Genomic DNA, 16887 nt, shown 5'->3' with positions numbered 1-16887 from the left:
TTCCGTAATAAAACTTTACTCTTACACAAATCTACAGCTTTTAAACAGTAAAAAGGAAGGCCCGCTGATGCCTAGAAAGACGCCTGGAAGCAGCACTCAGGAAACAGAGCAGCTCTGGCCATCAAGCGCGTGGTTACCGGCTCTGCTCAACTGTAAGACACACAGAGGGGAGGTCAGTGAGATGGGGAACGGGGGTTCCTGTCTGGGTCCAGCCCCCTGGCCCAGCCCAACACTTACTGTATGTGGAGATGTCAATTTCTTCAGGAAGTTCTGCCACGTTCACTTCAAACCTGTCCTGAACGTCATTGAGGATTTTGGCATCATTCTCGTCAGATACAAAAGTGATAGCCAGGCCTTTGGTCCCAAAGCGACCTGCACGGGCCACCTGCAGGGTGAAAGGAATAGGAAGTCAGGCCACAGAGACACAAGCTGGGGATCTGAGGACAAGCAGGGCCATGTCCCCACTCACCCCCACCCCAGGAGGGGGACGTTAGGGAAGTGACACCTCTGTGGAACCACTCACTCGGTGGAGGTAGGTGTCCGAGTCCTCAGGCATGTCATAGTTGAAGACGATGTTGACTCGCTCAATGTCCATCCCTCGGCCAAACAGATTGGTGGCCACCAGGATCCGCCGCTGGAAGTCTTTGAATTGCTGATAGCGTGACAGACTGGGTGCGGGAGGAACAAGAGGCGGCCATCAGACACGGAGTTCCTGAGTGGCACTCCCCACGAGGTGCCTGCCTGGGGCCGGTGCGGGCGGCATGCACTCACCGCTCCTCCTGGGCCATGCCCCTGTGGATAGCGATGGCAGGGAAGTTCTGCTCCACGAGGAGCTGGGCCAGGGCCATGCAGCGCTGCACTGACTTCACGAAGATCACCACCTGTGAGGGAGGGAGGCAGGAAGCGGCGGTCAGGGTCAGAGTCCCCCTGCGCCAGCCTCACAAAGGCCCAGAACCCCAGAAAGGGCCAACGGGTCACCTGGTTAAACTCCAACACATCCAGGAGATCGAAGAGCTTGCGGTTCTTCTCGCTGTCCTTGAGCTTGACGTAGTACTGCTGCAGTCCGTGCAGCGTGAGCTTGGTCTCATCATCTACAAACACCTCCATGGGCTGTGCAGGAAGGGGCAGGTGGGGCTTACTTCTGGGCATCTGGCCCGCCGGAACCTTCTAGTGGAAGGACTCCATGCTGCGATGATTCCCGGAGGGCCTGCTGCCCCCCAGTAAATGCCTCTCTCCCAACAGCTGACCTAAGCTCTGGTCTGACTCAGGTATAGACCAAGCTCAGCTCCCAGGCTGACAAGACACAGGAGGGAAGGCAGGCCCGGGGCCTCCCAGCATTCTTGTGCAGTGAGGGAAGTGTGGGTGTCCTGGAACAGCAACAGCTCAGGACCCAGAACCCTGCACAGCCAAAGCCGGTGCACGGAGGCCGCAGGACGGTCCCGCCCTACTCACGTCTTGCATGAACTTCCTGCAGACGGGCCTGATCTCCTTGCTCAGGGTGGCGCTGAACATCATGCACTGCTTCTCGTGGGGCGTCAGACGGAAGATCTCCTGCACGTCCCGCCGCATGTCTGGGTGGGGAGGGCAAGAAACAGATGGGCGTGACTGCCTGGCAGACCACGACCCCCACCCAAGGCCAGCCCCAGCTCCTCCCAACCTGTGCCAGGGAGCCGTTAGCGCCATGACGAGGGCGGTGTGAGCCGAGGAGTGGAGGGAGGGGCGAGTCCCAGGTGCCTGAGGGGCTGGACTCGGGGTGAGCACAGGCGCGGGAGGAGCTGCCATCCACTTACACGCTGCCAGAGCGAAGCAGCCGTGCCAGCGCGCCTCGAGCCACGCTTCAGGGAGGGGAGCCTGAGGCAGAGACAGCCGCTGGGGTGAGAGCTGCAGCCGCCTCCCAGGACACAAGCCCCATCTCCCACCGGCCCTGGCGGGGCTCACTGAGGGCAGGCAGGGGGCTAGAACTAACTCAGCAGGCGGCAAGGCCACCGCATTCCACGGGCTGATATGTACACAGGCCCGGACACGGCTCGTTTGGGCCCTGTGGCCCCAGTCAGCTTGGGCTCAGAAGCAGCAGGTCATTCTGTCAATGCTAGAACTTTCCCTAAAGTCATTTATAGAAGACCTGTATGCCAGCTACCCACATGACCCCTCTCTGGGGCAACCTCTCGCCTGTCCTGTCAGGGCCCACCTGGCTGTGAAGTCTAGGGGGCTTGGGGGTCTGTGAGGGTGGGGAGGGTGTGGCTGGGAGCTCCTCCGGCAGCTCCCAGACCCGAGGAGGACACTCACCCAGCTGCTCCAGCATCTTGTCACACTCGTCCAGCACGAAGTGCTTCACGTTCTTCAGGTTCAGGCTCCGGTTTCGCACTAGTGCCAGGATTCGGCCTGGTGTCCCCACTACGACATGGGGACAGTTCTTCTTCAATACTTCTTCATCCTTCTTGATGGAAAGGCCCCCAAAGAACACAGACACCTATGAGGGTGGAGAGAAAGCTGCTTTGGCCTGTCAAAGCGCTGAAGGCTCACACCCACTCCACGCTAATGGCCACCCAGCCTGTAGCCCTCCCAGCTTATACTCCAACAGCCCCCTACCCCCAGAGCTAGAGCCTGAGGACCAGAAAGGCCTGAGAGCCTGGCCACGACTCCGCTGGAAAGCAGCCCCATGGCTGGGACCAGCACAGGCCTCTGGGGGCCATGCATAATTCATCAGGCTTTTAAGGAGCATAAACCACCACAACCCTCAAAGGCAGCCTCTGCAGCCAAGCTTGGTAAACACGAGATGGGCCAGAGCTGGGCCAGCAAGGCTGCAGAGGACCAAGCAGCACACCCAGCCCAGCCGGAGGTGACTTACCTTGACACTGGGCATGTACTTGGAGAAGCGTTCATATTCTTTGCTGATCTGGAAGGCGAGCTCCCGCGTATGGCACATGACCAGGACTGTCACCTGCGGGGCAGGTGGAAGAGAGACACTCAAGGCAGTGTCCCAAGTCCTACCTCAGCCAGAGCCCACACCAGTGCTCTCCCACGGGGGCCCATGCCCACTGGACCCCTGTCCCTCAAGGGTGCCTGCCAGACTGCTCCCCACACCGCCAGCCGCTGGAAGGTCCAGCGCAGATGCCCCACCTTCTCCCCACCCTTCGCCTGCCATTCACTCCCTACGGCCCTGCAGCTAACGAGGCCCTCTCCCGCTGCCAGCATCCACAGTGAGACCTAGGGGTGAGGCAGCCCATGCTAACGGCTTCCTGAGAGTCTGCTCTCTGGCTGGCCCAGGACCACCGAAGAAGGCTGCTCCCGCCTTCACACCCACGACGCCAAGTGTTGCGACCGCACCACAGCCTCCCACTCAATCTCCCTCTCCTTCAGTCAACCCTTAGGAAACAAGGGCTCGCGCACCCACACACAGCCCAAGGCTGTGTGCCCCAGTGTGACAAAAGCGAGGAATGCACCTCGCTTCTCCTCCAACAACATTCACGTGTGAGGAAATAACCGTCAGCAGCAACGATAGTTAACAAATCCTTATTCAGTATAATCTCACCTGAATAAACTTGTACAATCTAGAAAAGCACAGGACAAATTAACAGCTAGATCTCTGGCTAGTAAAATCATGGGCACTTTTTCAGTTTTCCCTCTCAGCTTATCATTTTTGGGGGGATTTTGTCACAACTAAGTACAGTACTTAATCCTGAAAGCCCGCAAAGAGCACACAGGAACGGAAACTTCACAAGGGGAGCCGTAGCTACTGACGCCTCAGGCAGCGCAGGCCCGACTGGGAGGCCACCCACGCACCTGTCCGTTGACCGGCTCAATCTGCTGCAGGGTGGCCAGCACGAAGACCGCCGTCTTGCCCATCCCAGACTTGGCCTGGCACAGGACGTCCATGCCCAGGATGGCTTGGGGAATACACTCGTGCTGGACTGAGGGAGAGAGCGCGCATGAGCGACCAGAAACCGGAGGCTCCCTGTGTGCAGGCTCCTCGCCAGGTGGCTGAGGCCGCCACAGCCAGGGTGGTCAGAGGACGCTCTTGGCAGGGAGAAGCAGGGAGGCGTACCCTCAGATGGATGCTCAAAGCCACAGTCCACTATGGCCCTCAGGAGCTCTGGCTTCAGCAGAAAGTCCCGGAAGCCAGAGCTGTGGATGGAAACATAGGAACCCTTGACATCTTTCTTGGGGGCAGCAGGAGTGCTCTCTGGAGGAGCCTGGGGCTCTTCATCTTCCTCATAATCCAGAAGCTCATTTTCCACATCTTGTTCTGCCATGGTGCTGAGAACAGAGGGAGGAAGAGCTGAAGGAGGCGAACGAAAAAACCCACCCATCGAGGGTCATCAAGGGAGAAGGCCGCCCAGCCACTGCAGTCCTTTCACACAGGTCCAAGAGGGGCAAGGCACTGCGGCTGTCTTACAAGCCGGCACAGAAAGGACGCAGATGATGAAGCTGATGGCCATCATTCTCTGACCCCTTTCCCTCATAACCCCCCCCCCCCCTCCGCCGCAGCCAACTGCAGCAGAAAGTCCCAGCAGCTCCACCTGGGCAGCACCGCCACGCCTCCGTCACGCCTCCGCCTGTCGCTCACACCCTGCCCTCCTGTAAGCCACCCCATCCTTCCCTGGGCCCCCATCCCCCACGCCCACACACGCACACACCCCTCCACCTCCAGGGCCTCCCTCCGCTCTCAGAGTGAAATGCCCATACTTCCCCATGATTCTCACATCCCTCCTCGTTGGTCCTTGCGCACCTCATTCCACACTACCCCTTTCAAACCACCCCCAGCCTTGCCTGGCTACTCAGACTCACCAAGCCCCTATCCCCAAGCTTTTGCAGCACACTGCCACCACCAAGAAAACTAACGAACCACCTCAGCCCACCTCACCTAATGGCACTCCCCCCCCCCCCCGCCCACTGCCTAACGCGTCCACTGGGCCTGCACAGGGTAGGACCCCTGAGACCAGGAGATGTGGCTGCCAGAATGCTGGAGAGACCTGAGTCTGTGAGAGAGCAGAGTCCGCCCTACCCCAGCTCCTCCCGCTATTTGTGGTCTGCACAGGGGAATAATTAAGCACTCTCATGAACAGGCCTCCCATTGGGCCCAGGCCAATAAAAATAGAGCTGAGATGGAAAACAGAATTAATACAAAGTTTGCTCACCTCCTTGCTTTATTTAATCCAATACATGAACACACCTACGGGGTGCAAACTACAAGGGACCCGAGCTACAAGTGAGAATAAGATCTTTTGTCCTCCCAACCCCACTCCAGCCTCCAAGTCTAGAGGGAAGAAGTGCTGAAGCAGTCACTCTTCTTCCTGAGCTGGATCTGGAGGGTCCTGGGCCCACTTTCTGGCCCTCCCTCTCTTTCTCTCCATGACTTCATCCAGCCCCAGTGCTTTAACCACCTCTGTGCGGAAGACCTCCTAAACTTCTGTCCCTGTGCAGTGACAGCTCCCCTCAACAACAGCCTGTCACCCAGCTGCTCGTCCACCTCTGCCCTTGGAACGTCAACTCAAAATACCGAACAAAACCCTCTGTTTCTTCCTGCAGACCTGCTTCTCAAAAAAGTCAATTCCATTCTCTCACTGGCTCTTCTCTCCCCCTGTCCAGTCAGCCAACAGGTCCCACTAGGACAATTAGGCCACTTCTTGCCCCTGTTACCTCACTGGTCCCAAGCTACCTCCACCTTTCTTTCTTTTCATATATTTATTTAAATAATCTCTACACCCAACGTGGGGCTCAAATTCAGGACCCCAAGATCAAGAGTTGCATGCTCTTCTGACTGAGCCAGCCAGGCGCCCCTTCACCTTTCTTTTTAAAAATTAGAACAGCTTTACTGAGATATTCACATGCTATACCATTCACCACTTAAGATGTACAATTCACTTTTAGTATTTTTAGTACAGTCAGAAATATGTGCAACGATCACCACAGTTGGAATGCACCACACATTCCAGTCGGTCTTCAAAAAGACCATACCCTTTACCTATCATCCCCCCTGCCAACCCGCTTGGCTACCGCTAACCCACTTTCTTCTTTATGAATTTGTTGTTTCAGATATCTCATTAACAGAATCATACAGTATGTCACCAATCATCCAGCTTCTTGCACTCGGCATGTTTTGAAACTGATCCCCTTTGTGGTACGCATAGACACCTCATTCCCTGTGTTGGCTGAACACTCCCCTGTATGGATATACCAGTTCATCCACTGTCAGTTGATGGGTATTTGGGCACCATCATCTCCTGCCTGGATTATGATAATAGTCTCCTCACTGGTCTCCCTGCTTTCCATCCTCTTCCATCTTCTCTCTCCACAACAGCCAAAGAGAGCCCATTAAAGCTACATCAGAGAATGTCACCCCTCTGCTCAAAACCCTCCACAGGTTCCCACTGCGCTCAGAATAAAACTCAAGAGTCCTCACCATGACCTATGAGACCCTACATGAACTGACCCCGCTCTATGCTCAAACCTCATCTCCTGCATCACCCTTACTCACTGGCCTTGCTGCTGTGCCTCAAACCTGCCTCAGCACCTTTGCACTTGCTGTTCCCTCTGCCCACAATGGTCATGAATCACCCTACTTCCTTCAGGCCTCCTGCTCCAGAAGGGCATTTCTTGCAGGCCACAACTAAAAAAGCAACCCCCCTTTTTTTTAAAGAATTTATTTATTTATTTATTTATTTGACAGAGAGAAAGAAAGCCAGTGAGAGAGGGAACACAAGCAGAGGGAGTGGTAGAGGAAGAAGCAGGCTCCCAGAGGAGAAGCCTGATGCCGGGCTAGATCCCAGGGACCCAGGATCACGCCCGGGGCTGAAGGCAGATGCTTAACGACTGAGCCACCCGGGCGCCCCTAAAAAAAGCACCCTTTTTAGGTCTTGGCTGCCAGCCCTGAGCCTAAAACAGATAAGCACTCAACAACAATGGATGAATGAATTCAATTAGAATTGAGGCCTCAAGGCAGAGTTTAGGGGCTAAAGCAAGCATATACCCTTATCTGATTCTTGGGGAAAAAAAAAAAAAAACTAATGTAAACAGGAAGGGGTTACTTCCCAGGTAGCCGAGAGACAATAACAGGAGCTAGGAAATCAGTCCCAAAGCACCAGGCCCTTGTGAGGAATGGAGAGCAAGATTGGCTGGTCAAGTAGAGGCAGAGGACAAAGCTGGGAAAGCTGTTCAAGTTGAGGGCATTCCTACTTTATTTGCTAAGCAATACGGAATCTCTGATTAATTTTTTAAGTTGAGTGACTCAACTGTCCCAGAGCAATTTACTCGAGAGTAGAAGATGAGTAGGGAAATGAGACCAGCAACAGGGAAAACCAGTCACCAAGAGAGGATTAACCAGTGTGGGGGCATTATGAGGGAAGAATAAGGTGGAACACTCAACAGGGCAGGGCCATCTCCTGGGTAATCCCTGGGCAGAGAAGAGCTAGAATCACCTACTCTGACTTTCAAACCTGGGTAACCAAGAGGAGACGGTGCATTTAAAAGGTACAGGTCAAAAGAAATTGTTTTGTTCTTATGGGGAGACAGATTCAGGGACTGCCTGAGTTTGAGGCACAAAATTTTCTAGAAGTGGCTAGACAAAATCTAAAGCTCAAAACAAATTAGAGGGAGCAAGGACTTTTGGGGTTTGTCCCACCCAGCGGGAGTGGCTGCGCCGGCTGAGGCCCCAGGAGCAGATGAACTTGAAAGCTGACACCGGAAAAGTGACAATTCAGATGCGCCCACGGGTACCCTTTCACTCTCAAAGTGCCCCCAGGGAAGACTTCCACATCGGAGTCTGCCTCTGAGACATACTTTTTGCTCTATATCTCTGGAACCCCGAATCCCCTAAACACAAAGCAACAACATAGCAGAGCGGGGGAAGGCAGGTCCCTCGGACTTGCAGAAGCCTGTCGGGTTTCTCCCATCGCAACCCCAAACCCTGGCGTCGCCCCGCCCGAGTCCTTCTCCAAACGGCCTAGGCGGTCTCCTAGGACAGACAGGCTTTCTCCCAGGTCGGGCTCAACCCGCGGGCCGCCATGACAGCCTACTCCCGGAAGCGGGGACGCTCCCCGCGCGCCAACAGCCACCACCGGCCCTCCTTGCGCATGCGCTGTGGCGTTCAACGGCCGCTGCCGCGCGCGGCGGATGCCCCAAGCGCCCCGCCCCCCCTTGTCTCGCGCCCCCTCCTCTTCCTCCTCCCCTTAACCCCCGGCGTCTCTCCTAGCCCGCTCGCCCGCAGGTCCGAAGTCTCCGCACCCCGGCCCCGCGCCCCGGGCCCATCGCTCACCTGGTTAGCCGTTCGCCTCCGCGTGCTGCGAGGACAGCCGTCCGACTCTGGTTACCGGTCGCGCGCCCCAGCAAGAGCGGTAGCGCTTCCTGCCTCCTACGAGGGACTGCGGCTCTGCTCATTGGACTGCAGGCTTTTCATTCAAGAGAGGCGGAAGCGATGATTGGATCCTGCAGGAGGCGTCTGGAGGCTATTGGTGAAGAGAGGAAACAGGGCGTGCCTTATGCTTCGGGTTCATTGGTCAATCTAAAAGTAGGCGCCCTGGGCTAAGGCCGACGTGAGCCCGTGCGCTGTCACGTGACTGGCGGTTTGACTTCGGTGGGCGTCGCCATGTTTAGTACTGGCAACCGAAGCAGGGGATGATTTGCTTTTGGCGTGTGTCTCGCCTTTATGTTACGTAGCTTCTACGCCAGGCTCGGAATTCAGGGCTTTTGAAGTGGGCGTCAACCCGCGGCCGCTTGGTTCTCCAGGGTGGAGGCTCTGAAAGAGTCCTGACAAGGATTGGGAGGTCGGAATGACTCCAGCGCGGAGAGGACAGTTTTCACCCGCCGTGACAGTTCCCATTTGCTGAGAATTTTATTCTGGGTCAGACATGTGCTGGTGGTCATGCAGGTTCAGCCCACAAAACCCAAACCAGGATACATTAGTCATTAACTTTTTTTTAAATTTTACTTTTTCCTCGTATTACCTTTTCCCAACCTTACCCGCCCCCTCCCCCCACCGGTACTTCACTGAGGTAAAGTTTATAGTAAAAAGGAAAGGCCCACCGAGTTTTGATGATTGACAGCCAGGTGACAGGTGCCCAGTGAAGATACAGAACATTTCCATCACCCCAGAAAGTTCTGTTGTGCCCCTCTCAGGTGAACTGCACCCCTTCCCCCTCACCCCTAACCAGGCAAAACTCTCTGTGGATTTCTGTAATTATGGATTAGTTCTGATCTTGAATTTCATAAAAACAGACTCATGCAATAGATTGTCTTTTGTATCTGGCTTCTTTTGCTCAACTGTTTTTGAGATTTGTCCAAGTGTTGCGTGTATCAGTAGTTCTTTTTCCTTGCTGAGTAGTAGTCCACAGTGTGCCTATGTCACAATATAGCCAATGTAGTTTCTCCATTCACCCATTAATGGACATTTGGTTGTTCCTAGTGTTTGGCCGTTATTAATGAAGCTTGTAGAAGTATTTTCATGAATGCAAGTTCACTTCTCCAGGGCAAATGCCAAGGAATGGAATGGTAGGCTGTAGGTCATGTATGTGTTCAAATTTAGTAGATCGTGACAGTTTTCCTCAGTTGTTCTGCTTTACACTCCCACTAGGTACCCTGTGAAAGTCCCAGTTACTCCCAATCTTTGCTTACACCTGGTCTCATCAGTCTTTCTCAGCTGTGTTTTGATTTGGGGATTTGGGATGGTGAGGAGGGGAAAGGGAGGGGAGATAAGCTGGTCAAATTTGATAATCCTGCCACAGCATTCCAGTCTCCCTAAGCCCCTGACACAGTTAAACCTTCCTCCACAGTTTTCCAGGGAGATTCTAGCCTTTCAATTTCATTTAGTGTAGGCTATCTCGGGGTCCATGATCTAGACAACAAATTCAGAGCTGATGATCACCAGAGATACAACTTCAGTCAAAAAGCCCAAGGAAGAGAAAGCAGTCAATTGAGAGGGAGCCTTTACGTAATATAAGGTAGATACTGTAGGTAATAATTATACCATAACCCTTACAGAGCACCTCCTGTGTGCCCAGCAGGGCCAGGATGAGCGTGAGGCATGCAGAATTTAAGAGGGCACCCAAAACTGTCATCCAAAAAATGATTTTAATGCACTATTTTAAAATCAGAATTAACTTCTAAAATCTATGATGAACAAAATACCAAAATGTCAAGTAAAAACAGGATCAGTAACAGTGCTGCATGGAGCAAAACCGTATTAGTGCCCAAGACAAAAGGGAAAGATCAGGATTACTGATCCTGTCTTTATCTGGACTTTTTTTTTTTTTTTAAGATTTTTTTTTTTTTAATTTGACAGAGAGACAGCCAGCGAGAGAGGGAACACAAGCAGGGGGAGTGGGAGAGGAAGAAGCAGGCTCCCAGGAGAGGAGCCTGACGTGGGGCTCGATCCCGGGATTCCCGGATCACGCCCTGAGCCGAAGGCAGACGCTTAATGACTGCGCCACCCAGGCACCCCTTATCTGGATTTTTGCATTGATTTTGATTTCAAAAATTATTGCATTAAAGCACTGTGTGTCCTGTTTTAGCACCCCCTTAAGTGTTGTACCCAAAGTGAATGCCTCACACTCCTCACCCTAGTTCCCACTCTGGTGCTCACTCTTGTTCTGAGAAATCTAAACTATCAACTGACTGAATCCCCCACCTGGAGCACATTAGTGCCTATATTAGCATATCCATCGCCAGGTGGGTGACCTGAGGTCCAGAGAGGGTTAGTTCCGGCCCTAAGGTCATACAGATGGCAGGGATCCAAGCCCAAGCCGTCTCCCTCCAGTAGACTTGGCCACATCCTACAAAGGTGGAGATAGAGGTCAAAGTCGGGTAACTTGGAAGCCCAGAGAAAACCTGTCCCTGCGGAAAGAAGAGAGGAGGTGCCCCAGGAAAGCAGAAGAGAGGCAAGCTTGGAATAATTAAATCATCTGAGGTGAGTTACAGAGGAGAGAGCCAAAGCCGGTTGAGTCCTGTTGAGGAGTGTGAAAATTAAGAAAGGGAAATCTCACTAAAATAGAGTCGGGAGGCCAGAAGGGGGAGCTCTCACACAATACCACTCCTTGTCAGCCCTTCACATTCTCAACTGAAAGAAGCCTGTACTTTTACTGCCCTAGCCAGAGGAAGGAAGATTTTCTCCTAAACTAGCAACAGCCCAGCCAATGAGAGACAGTCACAGCTCAGCCAGTGAAAAGCCACTACACTTTGAGGGGCACCTGGCTGGCTGAGTGGGTGGAGCATGGAAACACTCCATCTCAGGGATTATGAGTTTGAGCCCTATATTGGGTACAGAGATTAGTAAATAAATAAATAAATAAATAAATAAATAAATAAATAAATAAAGTTAAAAAAAAAAGAAAGGGGCGCCTGTGTGGCTCAGTCGGTTAAGCCTCCGACTCTTGATTTCAGCTCAGGTCGTGAGCCCCGTGTCAGGCTGTGCACTGGGCATGGAGCCTGCTTAAGATTCTCTCTGCCCCTTCCCCATCAAAAAAAAAAAAAAAAAAAAGCCCCTACACTTTGCACTCCCAATTTATTCCAACGGAATTTTGTTTGTAACAGCCCCTCCCAACTTCCTCTCTCCGCTATGAAAGCGCATTCTTCCACCTTATTCTCCAGACTTGCCTGTGGTTCTGCCATAGCTTATTGTCACAAGTTACAATTCTCTGCTGTTGCCAAATAAACCGATTTTGCTGATAAAATAACTGATGGTTTTATTTTTAAGGTTAACAGAATTCTGGGGAAACAGGAAAACACCACAGCCCACCACCATCCATGTAGCCAGGGGGAGCTTCTACTCTTCAGAAATAAAACACCAATTTTAAACCCAGGGAAGATCAGAGCCTCCTAAATTACATCCAGCACTCAAGATAAACAAACATTAACCTTTGTCGTACTGGCTTGATTCACTTCAAAATTATTTTAAGATATAAACTATTTTAAAGCACACCCACTCAAAAAAAGAAAAAAGGAAAAACACCCACTCAAATGGCTAAAAAGAAAAAAAAAACTGACACAACCAAAGGCTGGAGAAAGTCTGGAGTGACCAAGAATTCTCATCCACTGCTCGCAGGCATGTAAAATAGGGAAAATACTTTGGAAAACGATTTGGCAGTTTGTAATAGCCAGGGTTTCTCAACCTTGGCACTACTGACACTTGGCCTGGAACATTCTTTGTGGTGGGACCATCCTGTGTGCCTTGTAGGGTTTTGAGCAGCATCCCTGGTCTCCACCCAGTAGATGCCAGAGTGGTGACAACTAAAAATGTCTCCAGACATTGCTAATGTCCCCCCTGGTGAAAGGGGCAAAATCACTCCAGATGAGATCTTTTGGGTTAAATATCATGACATCATGACTAAGCAATCCTCCTAGGTATAGATCTAACAGTTAATGAAACACCTTTTGCCCACAAAAAGATACGAACAATGGAAGTTCTTTCCATAATAACCCCAAACTGGAAATAACCCAAATGTCCGTCAACAAGTGAATGGATAGGGGTGCCTGGGGGGCTCAGTTGGTGAAGCATCTGCCTTCAGCTCAAGTCATGATCCAAAGGTCCTGGGATGGAGCCCTGCATTGGGCTCCCTACTCAGTGGGGAGTTTGCTTCTCCCTCTTCCTCTGCCCCTCCCCCCTGTTCATGCTCTCTCTCTCTCTCTCTCTCATGTTGTCTCTCAAATAAATCTAAAACAAAACCAAAAACAAGTGAATAAAGAAACTGTGGTCTGACCCAGGGATTCCACTACTAGGTATTTACCCAGAGAAAATGTAAACTAATTTGAAAAGATATACTCATCCCTATGTCTCCTGCAGTACTATTTATAATAGCCAAGATATGGAAGCAACCTAAATGTCTATCAATAGATGAACGTATAAAGAAGATGTGGTGTACAGGGGCGCCTGGGTGGCACAGCGGTTAAGCGTCTGCCTTCGGCTCAGGGCGTGATCCTGGCGTTGTGGGATCGAGCCCCACATCAGGCTCCTCCGCTATGAGCCTGCTTCTTCCTCTCCCGCTCCCCCTGCTTGTGTTCCCTCTTTCGCTGGCTGTCTCTATCCTGTCGAATAAATAAATAAAATCTTTAAAAAAAAAAAAGAAGATGTGGTGTACATATACAATGGGGAATATTACTCATCTATTAAAAAAAAAAAAAACGAGTGACATTTGGGACAACATGTATGGTCCTAGAGGGTATTGTCCTAAATGAAATAAGTCATACAAAGACAAATGCCTATGATTTCACTTATATGTGGAATCTAAAAAAACAAACCAACCAACCAAACAAAAAATCAGAAACACACACTAATACAGAAAACAACCTGATGATTCCCAGAGAGGCAGGGGCTGGAGGGATGGGCAAAATAGGTGAAGGAGATTAAGAAACACAAACTTCCAGTTTTAAAATAAATAAGTCACAGGATGAAAAGTACAGCATAGGGAATATAGTCAATAATATTGCATGGTGACAGATGGCAACTACACATCATAATGTACATAATTGTCAAGTCACTATGTGGTACATCTGAAATTAATATTACATATAATATTGTATGCCAGCTATATTCAATTAAATACATACACACACACATACATACATATATAATCAACTGTGGTCCAGCCATATCCTGGAATACCAGTAAAAATAAAAAGGAATAAACTATGGATATATACAATGTTATGGATGAATCTCAAAAACGTGTTCTTGGGGCGCCTGGCTGGCTCAGTCTGAAGAGCATATGACTCTTGATCTCAGGGTCATGAGTTTGAACCCCAAGTTGGGTGTAGAGATCACTAAAAATAAATAAATAAATAAATAAATAAATAAATAAATAAATAAATAAAACATTTTAAAAATCATGGTTTTTTTGTGACTATATTGAAAATCAGTGGGATCATACACTTAAGAAAGGTAAATTTTATGGTACGTGAATTTCATTTCAATAGAAAAAAAAGAACATGTTGACTGAAAGAATCCAGGCATAAAAAACACAGAGATTTTTAAAAATCATAAAATGATCCCATGTAGTATGAAGTTCAAGTATCAACAAAATTAATCTATGGTGATAGAATTTCCCTAAGGTTGCCAGGCAAAGGACACAAGTAAAACTCATGCAGCAGGGGCGTAGACTAGGTGGCAGCCACAGGAATGTATACAGATATAAAAATTCGCGGAGTGGGGGACCTGGGTGGCTTCGTGGGTTAAACACCTACTGGTTTCAGCTCAGGTCATGACCTCAGGGTTGTGGGATCAAACCCTGCATCGCTTAGCGCGGAGTCTGCCCGTCCCTCTCTCTCTGCTCTCTCTCCCCCCATCTCTGTCGCTCTCAAATAAATAAATAAATAAATAAATAAAATCTTTAAAAAAAATCGCAGAGCTACGCACCAAAGGATCTGTGCACTTCATCAGATGTAAGTTGTGCCTCAATCAAAGCAATTAACGATCAAAACTTAAAAGACACCTTACAGTTAAAATGGAAGTTATGTGTTCACCTTCCCACTTCCCCTCTACCCCGCACTACAGAAACAGCAACCGAAATAAAAAGAATGATACTGAACCGACCCCTTGCTCTGTGATTTACAATAATTAATTCATGTACGCTTCCCAGCAACCCTTGGAGGGTCGGTGCCTGTCTATCATCCCCTCTTACAGATGAAGAAACTGAGGCACACAGCAGAGAAGTAACTTGCCCAGCATCTTACTGTGAGTGTGTAGTGGTGCCAGGATTTGAACGGAGATGACCTCACTCACCTCAACCAGGGCGCCAGGCACACCAGGAACACAATACTCCCTGCATTTTTTTTAAATAAACTTGATACATAGTTTCACTTTCTGTTTTTCAGTAATTGATATAAGCAGTGTCAAACTGTATCATTTCTTTCTACTTACTTTTTTGTTATCCCCCCCCAACCCAAAGTTTTTTAGTTTAGCTTTGTTGATACATTTAGTCTTTCTGGTATCAGATGAACCTACTCCGGTTTCTTTTTCTGGCCCCCAGCTGGCTGGTGGGAGGCTTGGTTTGCAAAGAGCCTTTTGAGAAAGAATCCTCATTCAGGTCCTCCCCTGCTAAGAATCCATCAGTGGCTCCCACGATCATCAGGGTCAAGTTTGAACTCCAGGGAGGTGCTGGATCCCCTCCATCCCCACCATCTGTGGCATCTGGAGACCGTCCCTACTCCAGGTGCATCAATACTAAACACGCCAGCCATACCCCATGATGCCCTGTTTGCTCAACCACCTGTTCATTCATCAGCTTTTTATTTGAGCACCTTCCATGGGCTAGACACTGTTCTAGGAGCTGCAGACCCAGCAGTGAACAAGACAGATGATGATTTCTTCTTGGAGAGCTGACATCCTGATTGAGACAGACAAGTATGAAAATAGAGTAAAATCTATTACAATTTGCAAAGAAGAAAAACTGAGCTATGTGAGGGATGAGTTTGGTAGAGATGGGTGGGGCCTGTTTTAGGTGGAGATCAGGGAGTCAGGGAGTACTTCTCTAAGAAGGCATTTGAGCAAGGATGGAAATGAAGTGAAGAAGAAAGAATGCCAAGAGGAGAAGGAAAAACATTGCAGGCTGAGGGTAACAGCAAGTACAAAGGCCCCGAGGTAGGAATGGGCGTTTTTGAGGAGCAGTGAGGAGGGTGTCTGGCCAGAGTGAGCGGGATGGAGGGGAGCGGAAGAATCAGGACATGTCAGGTTCTCCCTCACCCACTTCTAGGGCTTTGCCCCTGCTGTTCCTTCAACCAGACACCCTATTCCTCTTTATCTACTTTGCAGTTTCCTAATTTGTCCTTAGTGCCAGCCCTTTTGTCTTTTCCACAGTGAGGCAGCTGCCTCCTTAAGGCATGGGCCGTCTTGGGATACCTTTCTCCTGATACCTCACACTGTGTTCCCTCACACATTCTGCAAAGATTGACTAAGTGTAGGCCAAATGTTGAGCAATTTCAGAGAGGAGTGACAATTAAAATAAATAAAACAGGGACATATTTATAATAAATATGCAGGGTATATAAAGGTCTCTCAGAGGAGATGACATTTAAACAGAGACCTAAAATGATCAGAAAAGTCTAGCCTCAGGGAGATGTGATGGAAGGGCATTCCAGACCAGAGAACAGCCAGTGCAAAGGTCCTGTGGTTGGAAGTAAAGTGAGAATATCTGAGGAACAGAAGGAAGGCCAGTTTTGCTGGATGGGGATGGGGGAGTAGAGGAGGTTGTGGCTGGACAGGTGAGCAGAGGCCTGACAAGACTACCCTGTAGACCAGGTGAGGGGTGGGTGTTTTTCCTAAGACCTCCAGAGAACCAGGGACAGGTTAGGGTTTCTGAGGCCCCAGAGCGCATTGGAGAGGGACCAGAGCAGCTGCAGGGAGGTGCCAGTGCAGTTATCATATTTGGTTGAGGTTGCACAGTAAGTCCTTGGTCTCCCTGTTTCAAGCCCGAGTGCGACTCTGTTTCCAGTGCCACCAAAGTCCCCAGCGGGCATCGATAAATACCCACTGAATAAACGGATGTTGGAAGGTTGGAGTGAGAATTTGGCAGGGTTCCTCAGCTCCATCCAGGGAGGAGGAAGCCTGGGATCTGGCAGGCAGCAGAAAGCCCATCCCTGAACACAGTGGCCCAGTCCCTGGGCCAGCAGCTTGGAGCCTAGCTTTGCCACATCCTCTCCACCTGTGAAATAGATGGGCTGAAGAATTAGAAGACAGGGCAAGGGCTATAAACACCTCAGCTCCATAACTGGGGATTCTCCTGACACCTCACCCTGCGTCTACTCACTCATTCCACAAAAACTGACTGAGCATAGGCCAAATGCTGGGTAATTTCAGAGAAGTGACAGTATAAATAAATAAAACAGGCCCGTATTTTAAATAAATATAATGGCATAGAACAGTCTCTCAGAGAAGGTGACATTTAAATGGAGACCTAAATTATCA

At 50.2% G+C, this 16887-nt stretch overlaps 1 protein-coding gene across 1 annotated transcript; it reads right to left on the bottom strand.

Moving 5' to 3' along the window:
- Nucleotides 1–8411, bottom strand: DDX39A (DExD-box helicase 39A). The gene is made up of 11 exons (XM_045811977.2): nucleotides 8255–8411; nucleotides 4046–4257; nucleotides 3784–3911; nucleotides 2849–2941; nucleotides 2287–2470; nucleotides 1453–1571; nucleotides 979–1110; nucleotides 772–881; nucleotides 524–668; nucleotides 238–385; nucleotides 1–150 (listed from the first exon to the last, which is right to left on the bottom strand). Exons 1-11 carry the CDS (start codon nucleotides 8374–8376, stop codon nucleotides 134–136), a joined length of 1410 nt encoding a protein of 469 aa, XP_045667933.1. The 5' UTR covers nucleotides 8377–8411; the 3' UTR covers nucleotides 1–133.
- Nucleotides 8412–16887: the final 8476 nt, after the last annotated feature.

The sequence above is a fragment of the Ursus americanus genome, chromosome 14 (genome assembly GCF_024610735.1).
Source record: "Ursus americanus isolate L20-20 chromosome 14, mUrsAme1.1.p, whole genome shotgun sequence".
NCBI classification, from domain to species: domain Eukaryota; kingdom Metazoa; phylum Chordata; class Mammalia; order Carnivora; family Ursidae; genus Ursus; species Ursus americanus.
Note: the sequence above shows the minus strand (reverse complement) of the source record. Positions and strands in the feature narration are given on the sequence as shown.

Bases quoted from the DNA above. Each gene is read 5' to 3' on its own strand.
- DDX39A (XM_045811977.2), bottom strand. From the start codon at position 8,376: ATGAGCAGAGCCGCAGTCCCTCGTAGGAGGCAGGAAGCGCTACCGCTC. The intron at 3,912-4,045 runs GTACGCCTCCCT...TCTCTCCCTCAG, and splicing joins CTTTGAGCATCCATCTGAGG to TCCAGCACGAGTGTATTCCC. The intron at 2,471-2,848 runs GTAAGTCACCTC...CCACCCTCATAG, and splicing joins AGTACATGCCCAGTGTCAAG to GTGTCTGTGTTCTTTGGGGG.